General features: G+C 41.0%; 2 protein-coding genes across 2 annotated transcripts; one reads left to right on the forward strand and one right to left on the reverse strand.

Moving 5' to 3' along the window:
* The first annotated feature begins 1,822 nt into the window (after window positions 1-1,822).
* On the forward strand, window positions 1,823-9,575 carry LOC104443040 (probable LRR receptor-like serine/threonine-protein kinase At3g47570). The gene is made up of 3 exons (XM_018872659.2): window positions 1,823-3,239; window positions 4,702-5,030; window positions 9,231-9,575. The coding sequence occupies exons 1-3, from the start codon at window positions 1,823-1,825 to the stop codon at window positions 9,573-9,575; spliced, it is 2,091 nt and encodes a 696-aa protein (XP_018728204.1).
* A 3,672-nt stretch (window positions 9,576-13,247) lies between these two features.
* Window positions 13,248-14,189, reverse strand: LOC120296200 (the record flags this gene model as incomplete). Its single annotated transcript, XM_039317897.1, has 2 exons — window positions 14,145-14,189; window positions 13,248-13,721 (listed from the first exon to the last, which is right to left on the reverse strand). Coding segments are annotated over exons 1-2 (519 nt in total), but the record flags the coding sequence as incomplete, so codon positions are not given.
* Window positions 14,190-14,696: the final 507 nt, after the last annotated feature.

Here is a 14,696-nt window from a genome sequence, read left to right on the forward strand (position 1 = left end):
CCTTTTCTAATATCCTGAAGAAGACGTACTGCTGAAGTCTCTATTTTATATCCCCACACGAGAGGACTCTCTCTTTAGCGAAGAGTAACGCTTTCTTTGATCGCACGGAGTTCTACAATCGCTGGATTTTGTGACGCAAGTCGCATAATGAGTCGTTCTATTAATAAACACTGTGAGTTTAGATGTAATCAAGGCTTGGAAAACACTTGAACTTGCAAGTAATTCTAACTCTATTTTTCTCCGATTTTTAGTGGATTGTAGTTGCTTACTCTTCTAGTTGCATAGATATCGATTTTCAAACTGAACCATGGAAATCTTAGGAGTTCTTCATTGTTTCTCGTTTATTTTCTCGGTGATTTCGCATTACTTAATTACAAGATTTGGTTAGTTTCCACATTATTTTATAATAATTTATTCAATCTTCAGTCTTCAGTCTTTAGGAGAGAGAAAGTTTATGGAACTTCCCATGATGAAGTTAGTCAATAATTGATTTGTGCATAGAGAGAGGAGGTTTATAAATTCAGCTCAGACTGAAAGTGGATCATTGGACGAGATGGGGAAGCATCTATTTCTTATTCTCAACTCTATTCTCTTGTGGTGGTGGAGCTCAATCACAATCTCCAAAGCATACTCACAAAACCAAACGGATCGGTTTGCGTTAGCCTTCTTAAAAAACGCAATACACAAAGACCCATTTGGGGTCTTGAGCTCTTGGAATGATTCTACTCATCATTGTGAGTGGCAAGGTGTTTTGTGCAGCAAAAGACATCCTGGGAGGGTCACATCTCTGGTCCTGAGATCACAAGGCTTGGAAGGCTTCCTATCTCCTCACGTAGGTAACCTCTCTTTTGTGAGAGTCATATTTCTACAGAACAACAGCTTACACGGCGAAATCCCACCACAGATTGGCAACTTGCTTCGGCTACGTGTTCTTGTTCTTAGTAACAACTCATTTGGTGGGCCGATACCCTCCAATCTTTCCCGTTGCTCGAACCTCAAGACCCTGAATCTCATAGATAATCAACTTGTGGGGGGAATTCATTATGATCTTAGTTCTTTAACAAGACTTAAAAGCTTGGGCTTGGCTCTGAACAGACTTGTAGGTCCTATTCCTCATTCAATTGGAAACCTCTCGCTGCTACAAGAGCTCTCCCTGAGAGCAAATGTGTTAAGTGGAGGAATACCTGAGGAATTGTCCAGACTTAAGAGATTGATACTTTTCCAACTATCTAACAACAAACTAACTGGTGAGGTTCCAGCAGGGATTTTAAACATCTCTAACATTGTTTTTTTCGATGTTAGTTTTAACCAGTTGTCGGGAAGCTTTCTCAATGATGTCGGCACCGCTTCTTCTCTGTATTTCCTTGGCGCTGGCTCTAACTTGTTCACCGGGATGATTCCGTCAACGTTAACAAATGCCACAGGTCTTGGGGGACTTAACCTTCTCGGCAACAATTTCCATGGGCCAATACCGAAAAATTTGGGAAGGCTAAAGGACCTTTATATGATTCAATTGGGTCTTAACCACTTGCAGGATGACTTGAGTTTTATTTCTTCTTTAGTTAATTGTTCCAACTTAAAAACTCTCGAGATGACAAGGAACTTGATTCACGGATCGTTGCCGAGATCCTTCTCCAATCTCTCCACCAGCATTGAGCATATTATTTTGTCAAACAATCGGATCCAAGGATCTATTCCGTTAGCCCTCGGAAATCTCTTCAAGTTGTTTTGGTTGGATTTATCGAATAATTTTCTAACTGATTGTATTCCTCATTCCATTGGAGCACTTTCCAAATTGCAGCGACTTTTTTTAGGTAGTAACATGTTTACTGGAGAGATACCGCCTCCGATTGGTAACATTACGCTGTTAACTGTCCTTGACCTTTCCTCCAACATTTTCCAAGGCTACATTCCGCAGAGTCTCGGCAACTGCAAGCAACTAATTTTGCTTTATCTTTCGAACAATAACCTAATTGGCTCAGTTCCTATCGAAATCATGGGTCTTTCTTCCTTATCGATCGTCCTTGATTTAGCAAATAATAATTTAAGTGGATCTCTTCCATTGCAAGTTGGATCTTTAAAGAATCTTGGCGAATTAGATCTATCTTACAACAGATTCACCGGCTTAATTCCAGTGTCCATCACCGAGTGCTTGGTGTTGGAACGACTTCACTTAGAAGCTAATTCTTTTCATGGTCAAATCCCTGAAGCTTTACGTCCATTACGGGGTCTACAAGAGCTGGACCTTTCCAATAATAATTTTTCTGGTCCAATCCCGAGCTTCCTCGCAGGGCTCTTCCTACTGAAGTACTTGAATTTGTCCTTTAATCAACTAGAAGGACAAGTTCCAGAGGGTGGAGTTTTTCTTAATGCCAGTTCTGTATCGATTTATGGAAATACGGAACTCTGTGGAGGTGTTCCCAGTTTGAAGCTTCCTCTTTGCAAATCATCACGCTCTAAGAAGTCTTCTTCAACCACAGCGAAAGTAATATATGTGGTAGCTGGCAGTTTGTTATGTTTAGCTTTGCTGCTCCTATGTTTGTCTATCTTTTATAGCAAAAAGAAGCAAACGACAACCAATGCCTCCACTTCATTATCTTTCGGGAACCAATTCTTGAGGATTTCTTATGAAGAACTCTTGAGAGCGACTAACAAATTCTCCGAGACCAATTTGATTGGTAAAGGGAGATATGGCACGGTTTATAAGGGGATTCTTGATGGAGGTGCCACGGTGGCGACGAAGGTGCTCAATCTAATGCAAAGAGGTGCTTCAAGGAGCTTTATCTCCGAATGTCAAACTCTAGGAACCATTAGACACCGAAACCTCATGAAGATACTAAGTGTCTGTTCGAGCGTGGACTTTTGTGGCAATGACTTCAAAGCTCTCATATATGAGTTCATGGCTAATGAGAGCTTGGAGGAGTGGCTGCACCCTGGAACTATAGGACGAGATGAGGAGTGTGGCGAATCGAGAAATTTGAGACTAGTGCAAAGATTAAACATCGCCATTGACATAGCTACCGCAATCGAGTATCTCCACAAGGGTTGCTATCCAGCCATCATCCATGGAGATCTGAAGCCGAGTAATGTGCTTTTGGACAACGACATGATGGCTCGAGTTGGAGATTTCGGGCTTGCAAAGATCATTTCAACGGTGTCTACCGAAGCCATAGGAGTTCAAGACCAGGGTAGTTCAACTTCAATTGCAGTAAGAGGATCCATCAGCTATGTGCCTCCTGGTATGAAACTATCATATTTTCTCGATTAGTTTTTATTTGATTGTGATAGTAATATGTGAGTGCCAAAAGTTTGACTAAACAATTATTCTTGACGTTATGTTATGATTTGTATGCTCTAACACCTCTTTCTCATAACTCAACTCCTCTTTCCATTATTAATAGCTTCCACAGAAAAAGAAAATACGTATCTTTTTGGATGAAAAGATTACTTGTAGCTTGCCCTAGTCATATTTTAAATTAAGATGTGAATAAACCATCGTAATTTTGATCAATGAGTGGAAAATTTTTAGACAACTTGTGAACCCATATGAATAAATAGATTAAGCATATTGTATCATATCATATTTATATTTTCTTTCTATAATTCGTATTTTGTCTCATATCACGTTCATGCCATTAAAACAGATTGCGAATCTCTTTTGGAATGTTATGACTTAAGGTCTTAACAATAAGTAATTTTTCATTTATGGCAGACCCTTTCATGACCAATAATTTAATATTAGAAAAATATATTAGATGACATGACATTTATGCCAGAAACCGTTGGAGGATACACTTATTGACAACACGATGGGCTCTACCCAACTATCACTTTCCCTAAACTTATTGGTCAGAGCATATTAAGACAAATTTACGCATTTACAAGTATAAATTCATCACCGTCAACAAGTCACTCTAAGTCTATTCTTTTCCCCCCACTGGGTTCGTTTTTTGCCTGTTCTTTTAGGCATTTTCTTCGTTTTTTGCCTGTTCTTTTAGGCATTTTCTTTCTTGTCTTTCCATAAAAGAAAGTGTGGTATAGGTATTAAACATAATTTGTATCATGAAAATGACGAGCCTCACAAAGATCCCATATGTTTCCAGTCAAAAAACCAACTATTCAAATTCAGTTAACACATAGACTCCTGCCAAGGCCTTCACCCAACATATTTTCTTCTTTTTCTATTTTCACCCGTATCCTACTAGAGGACAAAGCCACTTTTGATGTTAAGGCAATTTGTGTAGCAAACATGAGACAACTTTTTTGGAGAAGTTTAGACGTTGTTAACTGACCTTTGGTGCACTTTATGAATTCTAAAATCCTATTTCTCTACCACTAATGCATTTCTCAACGGTTGATGCACTTTATAAGAGTTCATACAACAGGCACCAAACATTAATCATATACAGTAAACTAAACGAAAAATTAAACAGAGAGAAATGAAAGCAAAAAACCAGTGGGGGGCTTTGGGACCCTTGGCCTTTGCCATGCATAGTGGGTCCGATTGTGAAGTGAGTGAGGGCTTGCAAGCCATCTCTCTATGTTGGGTGTGATAGGCACGATCCCTCATAATTTTCTTTGGCAAGCTCTTGCAAATGGACATTAAGCAAAATTCCATGTGACTTAGAAGCTTTTTCTAAACAATTGACTTCAAGAAAAAGTGTATGTTCGTTCTTATTAATGTCTTGATGAAAATTTCAGAGTATGGCATGGGACACAAGGTTTCCACACTTGGGGATGCATATAGTTACGGCATTCTATTATTGGAGATGTTCACAGGAAAAAGACCCACTGAAGAGAACTTTGGGCACCATCTTAACCTCCACAACTTTGTCCGAATGGCTCTTCCGGATCGAGCAATGGACATTGTAGACTTAAGGCTTTGGAATGAAGCTGGTGATCGACAACAAGAGATGAAAATCAGAGATTGCATTATCTCTGTATTCGAAGTTGGAGTCGCATGTTCGATGGAATCACCACCGGAACGGATGGGCATGACTGAGGCAATAAGGAAATTACACTTGATCAAGGTGAGTTACGAAGCCAAAGAGAGGATGATGGGTATGTAGCTAAATCAGTTTTCTCGTTTCGTCTTGGAACTTTTTCACTAGTGGAGAAAATCAACGTGCAAAGGTAGTGCTAGCAAATTTACATGAATGTCTCCCTAACTAGTCTACCTACCCATACCTATTATTTGTGTTTTTTATAATTGCATTTTATAATCATGGAAAGTGGATGTATGGAGTTAAGTCCACCTATTTCCACCAAGTAATCATGTAAAATTTGATGAATTTGGTTATTTGCCCGGTTCTCTTCATTTCTGATGCCAATGTGGATCGATGCATTGCTTAATTATCATGGTTGAGCCATTGCCCTTACCTCTCTCTCTATGCACGCTTGTGTATTAGAATGTGACCTCACCGTGAGGTCACGAGCTCAAGGCCAACTCTTAATGTCGTGCTTCAACGAGAGCCCACGGTCAATTGGAGATCAAGCTTGATCAAATCCAAAGGCAAGGAGAGGGAGGCAACCTTATCACAAGATCATGGGGTCAAGGCTAACTCTCGATGTTGCTGTTGAGAGTGACCTCACTATCAATTGGAAGCCATGCTCGATCAAATTTGGGTGACATTAGCAACGAACTTATGTTGCGGTCATGTTGCCAACACCAACAACCACCGTGCGAGACCCCCCCTACCTCCTCTCCAATTTTTTTTTTTTTTTTATCTTTTTTCTTTGCTATGGCATTGAATTGTAGACTTTTTCTTTTATTCTTTTTTTTTTGGTCGATAGAGATAGAGAGTTAACAAAGACATAAATGGGACATGATCAAAAAGGGAACATAAATGCATATTTGTTTCACTTGTTGGTGTGCTTATTACAATGTCTAATTATCCTCATCAAGTCTTCCCACTCAACCAACCCTCTCTCTTTCTTCACCATTAGCCACCGTCTCTAGCCGTTACGGCCACCTATCATCACGGTCGCCTCCTCCATGTCTAACTACTTTCTCCTTCATGTCATCCATGACCATCTTTGCTTTCTCTATTTGCTGACCCAAAACACTCTCTCCTTCACTGTCTCTTCTCTCACCGCCAAATTTCTAAGGTCTCTAAACCACCATTGATGACTTGATTTAGCCATTATGGCCTTTAAGATCTCATGGAAATCTCAATGGACAAGCTAGATGTATGAGGCATCCCCAAACCTTGAGATGGCCTTTTGATCTCATCATCATCGACAACTTGATTGTAGATGACGAGAGGAGCTCAACGCGAGGTCTTGAGACCCACCAAAGGCATAAACTTGACATTCGGGCAAGCTTGGTTGCCCTCAAATGTGAAAGCAGGGACAGTGACCAACATTGAAGCGATATGGGAGAGAGGGTGAACGGAGCATGACACGATCCCTCATCAACACCAATAGTAAATGGTGGAGCGAAGAAGGTCACCATTTATATTGGCAGTGAAGGCACGTTAGTGACACGAGCCACGTGTGGTTGTAGGGCTCGGTAGGGGGCGGAGATAGATTAGAGGGAGAGAAAAGATTGGCGTTGGGATTTTGAAGAGTAATTGGGGAAGGTGTACAATTGACGAGAGAGACTCATGTATTGATTTGGCATTGGAGACAGTTGATAAGTAAACCAATGGTAGAATGGATCCACATCCAATGCCATAGATGTGGTGCAAAATACATAACACCATGGTATAGTGATGAAAACGCTAAGCAAACAAAACCGACTCACGATATGGACATAATAGGCTATATTAGGGCACGTGCCCATGAAATATGTTAAAATATGTCTCGAGTTTAAGCCCAATGCAAGATTCCAAAAATTCCAAATTGGATATGTTGTGGACGTTCGAAATCGAGCAAAGAAGATCCGAAGATCAACTTCCTAACGAATCTGCGTTGGAGAGTTTGGTCATTGAAATAGGAAAGTCCAACTTTCACTTGGATTTGGATTTTGTTTAAAATATATAGAGATATATTTTGGTTAAAATAGGCAAATTAGGAAACAGAATCCTATGAGAAGTCGGCAAAGGAATAAGGGTCTTACTTAGATATATATAAAAATATATATATATATATATATATATATATATATATGGATGGAAGAAGGTTGATCATGAAGAATTGGTCTTGAAGCGGCGTCTCGCCGTCGAGTGCTTGGAAGGGATTTTTCTTTGTCGTTATTGTTCGTGAATTAGATCCAAGAAGTTTAGTGTTGAAGCCAATCATATCTTGTGGTAATATTTGCATGTAATTCTCTCATGAGATTGAGAGATTATTTCTTAAGGAATTTCGAGGCTAAACACTACATGCGTTGTTGAGTATAATTTTCACGCCCCGATCCTCGAACGCGTGCCCATCCCTCACCTGGTCGATTAATAGCGACGTCCCAAGACGCATCGCCAACCCGTTTTTCATTTTAATACGCATGCGGAAGCAAATAATAATCCCCAGACAATAAACCATTGGGATAGAAAAGTAGGCCATAATTTTTACAACATGAAAATACATAACCACACTTTTATACAAGGCAAACTATAGTATAGTATAACACGATAGTATTCACAAGTCCGATCTACTATATATCTAATCAAAACCCAAAGTTTGCAAAATAGGATGGGATCTTAGTCCTCATCCGAGTTGTACTCAGGATCCTCCTCTGGATCATCTTCTTCTTCTTAATCTTCATCCTCCTCAGATTTCACATCAAGGTTTTCCTCCTCAGGTTCCTCCTCCTCAGGCTCCTCATCAGGGTCTTGAAAGGGTTATATAATAACCATTAAGACCACGTCTTAGCGAGTTCTACCCCTTAAGATTCGATTAATAAACCAATACGCTAGCCGGGCTGCCTATGTATGCACAGGTCAGAGGATTTACCTTGGCCTCAGATTCCACTTGCATTTTAGCACGGTTCAATAGGCACCCAAGCAATCACATCACAGATCGATATCTCAATCAATCGACCTAGTCGATTGCATGTCAATCGGACCATCTCTTGGTCATTTCCATTCTTATTATTCAATTTCCATATAATATATGACCAGTCACCGAGCCACATGCATTCTCTAAGATGACCTATTCACCAAGGCGACGTATTTAGTCACCAAGCCACGTGCATTCTCTAAGGCGCCGTTTTCACCAAGGTAACGTACCAATCACCGACCTCGTGCATTCTCTGAGGTGACCTATTCACCAAGATGACGTATCGATCACCGAGCCACGTGCATTCGCTAAGGTGATATATACCAAATCATCGAGCCACGTGCATTCTCTAAGGCGCCGTTCTCGCCAAGGTGACGTACTAATCACCGAGCCATGTGTCTTTTTTCAGGTGATGTATATAATAAACAGTTTACGTGCATTCTCTAAGGTGACCTATTATCACCAAGCCACGTACTACCCAATTCTTCCTTGACTTTAACATTCCCGATAACATCGTACCTGATTGGTCCTAGCCAAGAGTATATTTAATTCATTCTCACGATTTTCTCCACTTTATAGCCCATCAAAGCATTACCAGCGCTATATAATTATACTCGGCCATCTACCAATCAATTACTCAAATTCAAATCAATTTAGGAACAATTCCTAAAATTCCACAATTAAATCAATTCAGCACAACGTAGAGCTCAAATAAATAAACGAACTGCACCACGACAATTAGCATAAAATTTCGGTTGTTGGCTATCCTAGCCTAATTTCTGAAGAATAAATAATTAATTACATTAATTTCGAAAATTAATAAATAAATACTAAAGTCCAATTTAGACCCGTATTTCTAATTGGACGCCAGAACAGATCAGGAAAAATTCCGAGATGTATTCAATAAATAGAAGTACGTCTCTACTTGCTAATTACACTAATCAATCACCTAACATGCATCATTAAGTCACTAGTTAAATTATTATAAACTAATCTAACCACCTAATTGCACTTAATTAAATCTAATCAACCCTTAAGCATCATTAGCAAACTAAGCAAGGATTAGTGAGTAAAACTCACTTGCTTAAAAGTGGAGGCCGGATCACTGCGACGGCGGCCGAAATTCAAATTTTTAGCAGCGTCAGCGGATACTCGGACTGGGCCTAATAGGCCCTGCAAGCCCACAGCAAATGATGGGCTTGGCTTCGGGCTTGGACTTGCTGAATTCTTGGGCTGAACTTGTTGGGCCTCAAAGTTTGGGCTTGTCTTCGGATGGGCTGATCTTTGCGAGCTAGGCCGAGCAACAAAAGAAATTGCTGGGCCGAACTACTGCTGGCTTGTGGGCTGAATCGTGGACTTCAAATGGGCTGAAGACAGACTGGATGGGCTGCGGCTTTACTGGGCTTCACTTGATTGAACTAAACGGCGATGCTGGCAGTAGGGAAACGAAGCAGAAAAAGAGGAAGCAGGCTGGTGTCGTTGGCAGCTGCTTCAGCGGTGGTGGCGTGAGTCTTCGGTGGAATTGTAGGCTTTGGTCTTCGAAGGAATGGCAGCAGCTGTCTTCTTGGCAGCTTGATAAGAAGACCCGGTGGAGGCAGCTCGGTGGGATTTGCAATTCGCGTGAGCTGAAAGAAAATTGATGGAAATTGAGGTATAAAAGAAGAAGTGGGCATTGACGAGGGCGTGTGGCAACATAATGGATTTCGGTGGAGTGGATGAAGCTGCAGACATCCACGTGAAAGCTTTGCTTGAGAGAAGTGGACTTGAAGGAGGGAAGAGCAACATTGGTGGAGGGTGTGGCCTTCCAAGACACTGTGACACCCCGAACCCCCTTTAGCCCCCTTAGGGAGCCACAGGCACCTAATGCTACACCTAATTACATCTCGTAGAAGAAGCATTGAAGTTCATAGACTTCTTTTTCCCTTTCCTTTTTTTTGAAAATGGTCCCAGCGCAACTCATTAGCGGAAGCAAAATTTAATTTCGCCATCTCTCCCTCCAACAACCATGATACAACTGCACACCACTAAACATCATAAGAAAAGATAGAGCCATGCCACTTTTATTTACATATTTTCATGATGGATTTTTCGTGGGTCGATATAACAAAAGAAAGCCAAGATTTTTCAACTACACTTGGCCACATCCCAAAAAGATACTACGACCCCTAAAGTATTCACATGACGTCCTCCATCTAACAGCGGCGGCTATTCCCAAAAAGAAACTCCAGCTCTCTACCCCTCACGCAACCGTCACACCCATCCTGGCGCATCGGGTGGTGGTGGCGGTAACATCCCCCTAAACACTCCGTCTCGACGAACATGAACTGACAGCAACTCCTGGATGATTGGGCCCCCAGCCAGGCCCACATCGTACATAACCAGCACTCGCACTCGCACAAAAGTCAATCCAGGGATGGTGACGCAGTCGATCTCCATACATTCTACTTCTACATCCGATGGGAGGCCATAGAAGGTACCTCGCGTGACGGTAGGAAGCGGCATTTTTCTAATCTGAAATGTTGGTCCCCAAATGGGTGAGTACAACCACTCAGCAGGTAAAGGAATCTAATAACCACTCAATGCATCATACAATACAATCACAACGTCATAGATGTCACTCATGCATCCAAGCATACTTACCTCGAAGCCATGCATATACCATCATACATCTTCATCACAATCATAACACATACATGTCATCATGCCACAGGTGATCATCCCCATATCATATATGCAAATCATCATGCTATAGGTGATCATCATCATATCATATCATATATGCATATCATCATGCCATAGGTGATCATCATCATATCATATCATATATGCATATCATCATGCCATAGGTGATCATCATCATATCATATATGTATATCATCATGCCAGCCATAGGTGATCATCATCATATCATATCATATATGCAAGATTCAATTTCCACTTTTAACTTCCAATTCGATCACCACATCACTCTTTCCCGGGATCATCAATTTCATCCCATACTTAATACTCGCACCCCATCCTGGCATCGCGAGAAAAACCTCCGGCATTCAGCCATTTAAGGTCACCGGGCATCCGGCACCCCCACATTCTGGGCATCTCGCATCCCAACTGGCATCACGAGGCATCCCCTCGGGCAAAGACCTCCGAGGCTTCCGGCACCCAACCATTCCGGGCATCTCGAAACTCCCGAGGCCATCCGGCCATGTATCTCTATACATTCCGGGCATCCGGCACCCCCCATCCCGGGCATCCTGATACTCCCAGGGTATTATCATCCGCTACAAACAGTTTCATCATTTATCATTGTTCATGTTTACCAATCTAGGTTTCAACTCAGCATGGCACATGATGAAATGGCAAACAAAATCACTTTCATCATTTGATCTATACATGCATCATCAGTCATCATCATACATGTAGCAAGACGCAATCATTCATAAAAATAAAATTTATGGAATTCATACAATTTAGAACAGTCCATTTATCATGCCTTTTTGAGATTTATTTAAATTCCAGCTTGTCTCATTTTTGAAAATATTTAAATTAAATTTCCATATGATTCTCAAAAATCATGAAATTAAGACATGTGATAGACAAGACAATAAGATATTGATTTCATGAAAACACGTGGCCAATAGAGTTCAACACAAAATATATCATTCACACAAATACAGCATGCAATTTCGGATAAAAACAGAATGTGCATTTTTTGAAATAATTCGATTAAAATACCCGAACGACCTCCAAAAATTATGAAATTTTACCAGGTTATAGTTAAGACACTAAAGTAGATTTTTGATGAGACTTCTAGGCCAGATTCCTTTTAGATAATTTCCTATAGTCGTCCGAAACTTCTGGTTCTCATACCGAAATGTCCAGTGTAGTCATCTCCGAAAGACCGAGTTTTTACCCACTTGTACTTCTTCATTTCCTCTGAAATTTGGATATGTTTTACTTCAAGAGGTCCCCTACAACTTTTAATAAGGGATCTAAGTCAAATTTTTAAATAACAGTCACCACATAGGTCCATGAAGTCTCGGGTGTCCAGTACCGCGTCTCCAGATTTACCGTCTTCAAGAGTAAGTCGATTCACTAGGCTACACTTGTTCATTTTACTTAAAATTTGAGTATGTTAATATTTAAGATGTTCTCTACAAGTTTTATGAAGAAGTCGAAGAGACATTCTTGATAAAAATAAACATGCAACCACAGATCTACTAAAAGGTCAGCAAAATCGTTCCAGATCTAGTGTCTCCGTAGGATGAGAGTTTGACCCATTAAATATCCACCATTTTGCACCAAATTTTAGTATGTTGTATTTTAAGATGTTGGCTACAACTTTCATGAATAAATAAAAGTCAAAATCGAACTCAAAACATGCATGCATGCTCTCACAAGATTCTGGCTCAGGCGGTTCATGCGAAAACAGCAACATCACTCAAGAACAAGCCATTCTAGCTTCGGTTTCTCCCTCCTAATCACCCAAAATTCGACACTACTCCAAACATACATGCAACACACAGATGCAAGAGTAGGAAGAGGATCCTAACTTGCCTCTAAACTGAGCTAGCGTCGAGCACACGGCGGCGAACGGGCGGCAAACGGGCGGCAACGGCTCCTCCTCCTCCTCGGTTCCTCTCCTCTCGGCGCCCTTCTCTCTCTCGCAACCCTCTCTCTCTCTCTCTCTCTCTCTCTCTCTCTGGCTTGGACGGAACCAACCGGCCACTCTCTCTCCTCCTCTTCCTTTTATTCCCCCAAATCTCCATCATTGGCAATGATTACTTGCCACTTCCAATGGCCAATGCATGCAAGTCCCTTCTTGCCACTTGGCAAGGCCCATGCAATGGGCCAGCCACTCTCCTTCTTGGGCCTCACTTGGGCCGGCGACAGCCCCTCCGTGGGCTTCTATTGGGCCGGCCAGCTTGGCTCGTCTTAGGCCCATCCCTCTTGGGCCTAAGACCCAAGCTTAATTACCCTAAGATCAACCCTTTTAAAACTACTTAAATTCCTATTAAATTGAAGTACTAAATTACAAATTAAGATAACTATACACTTGAAATTATAATTCCATAAGTTCCAATTTATCACACACATGGCCAAAGATAAAACTTCCTTTCCCAAAATTCATCCATGAAAGACTTGGCCATACATCTCATCGTAACTCATGGACTAGGAGGCTACAAAATACAATAGTGGTACTTCTATCGCCTATCCATAGCTCATGGCATATTTAGGGATTTTTATGAAATTCCAGGATGCCACAATTCTCCCCTCCTTAGAGAATTTCATCCTCGAAATTAGACACCACTCGTGCCTTCTTGAAACAAATAGGGGTACTTTTCCTTCATATGATCTTCACTTTCCCATGTGGCTTCCTCCATATCATGATGTCGCCATAATACCTTAACTAGAGGGATCTTCTTAGTCCTAAGAATTTGTTCCTTTCGATCCAATACCTGTACAGGCTCTTCAATGTACCTCACTTTCTCATCCACTTTGATGGCTTCATGATCAAGTATGTGACCAGGATCCGGCTGGTACTTTCTCAACATCAATACATGAAACACATCATGCAAATTTCCCAACTTAGGAGGTAGCGCTAAACGATAAGCTACATCCCCTATCCTTTCGAGTATTTCAAAAGGTCCAACAAATCTGGGGCTTAACTTACCCTTCATCCCAAATCGAGATATCCTTTTCATTGGAGATACCTTAAGGAATACATGGTCTCCCACGCTAAATTCCAAAGGCCTTTTACGCCTATCTGCGTAGTCTTTCTGCCTACTCTGAGCTGTTTTAAGTCTTTTTCTGATAATTTCAACAGCTTCAGTGGTAACTTGTACCGATTCAGGTCCTGTCAACTTCCTTTCACCTACTTCATTCCACCAAACAGGAGTCCTACATCTCCTTCCATATAATGCTTCATAGGGAGCCATGCCTATACTTTTCTGGAAACTATTATTATAGGCAAATTCCACCAAATGCAATCTTTCATCCCAATTTCCTTTGAAATCAATTACACAAGCCCTCAACATATCCTCTAATGTCTGGATTACTCTTTCTGTTTGTCCATCTGTGCAGGGATGAAAAGCAATACTAAACTGAAGCTTAGTTCCTAATGCAATTTGAAGACTTCGCCAAAAGTTCGAAGTAAATCTTGAATCCCGATCTGAGGTAATAGTCACTGGAACACCATGTAGGCATACTACTTGACCTACATACATATCCGCATACTTATCCATTGGGTAGTCCATGCGAACCGCTAGGAAATGAGCCGATTTAGTCAAACGGTCCACTATTACTTAGATAGAATCATGACTGCTTAACGTCCTTGGCAATCCTTGTATGAAGTCCATCGTTAAATGCTCCAATTTCCATTCTGGTATGTCTAATGGTCTCAAGAGCCCCGCGGGTTTCCGATGCTCCGCTTTTACTTGTTGGCATGTCAAACATTGAGAAACATGCTTAGTCGTATCTGCCTTCATACCATTCCACCAAAACTGCTGACGCAAATTCCTGTACATGTTTGTACTACCCGGATGAATACTATAATTACTCTTATGTGTCTCCAACAGAATTTCCTTCTTTAATTCTTCGTTATCGAGAACACAGAGTCGTCCTTGGCATCTTACCACTCCATCTTCAGAGACATGAAATTCCGGTCTTTTTCCTAAAGACACAGCATCTTTCACTTTCAAAATTTCTGGGTCAGATTCTTGCAAGATTTTAACTTTCTGAATAATCTCGGGTTCTATTCTTAA

The sequence above is a fragment of the Eucalyptus grandis genome, chromosome 7, assembly GCF_016545825.1.
Source record: "Eucalyptus grandis isolate ANBG69807.140 chromosome 7, ASM1654582v1, whole genome shotgun sequence".
NCBI classification, from domain to species: Eukaryota; Viridiplantae; Streptophyta; class Magnoliopsida; order Myrtales; family Myrtaceae; genus Eucalyptus; species Eucalyptus grandis.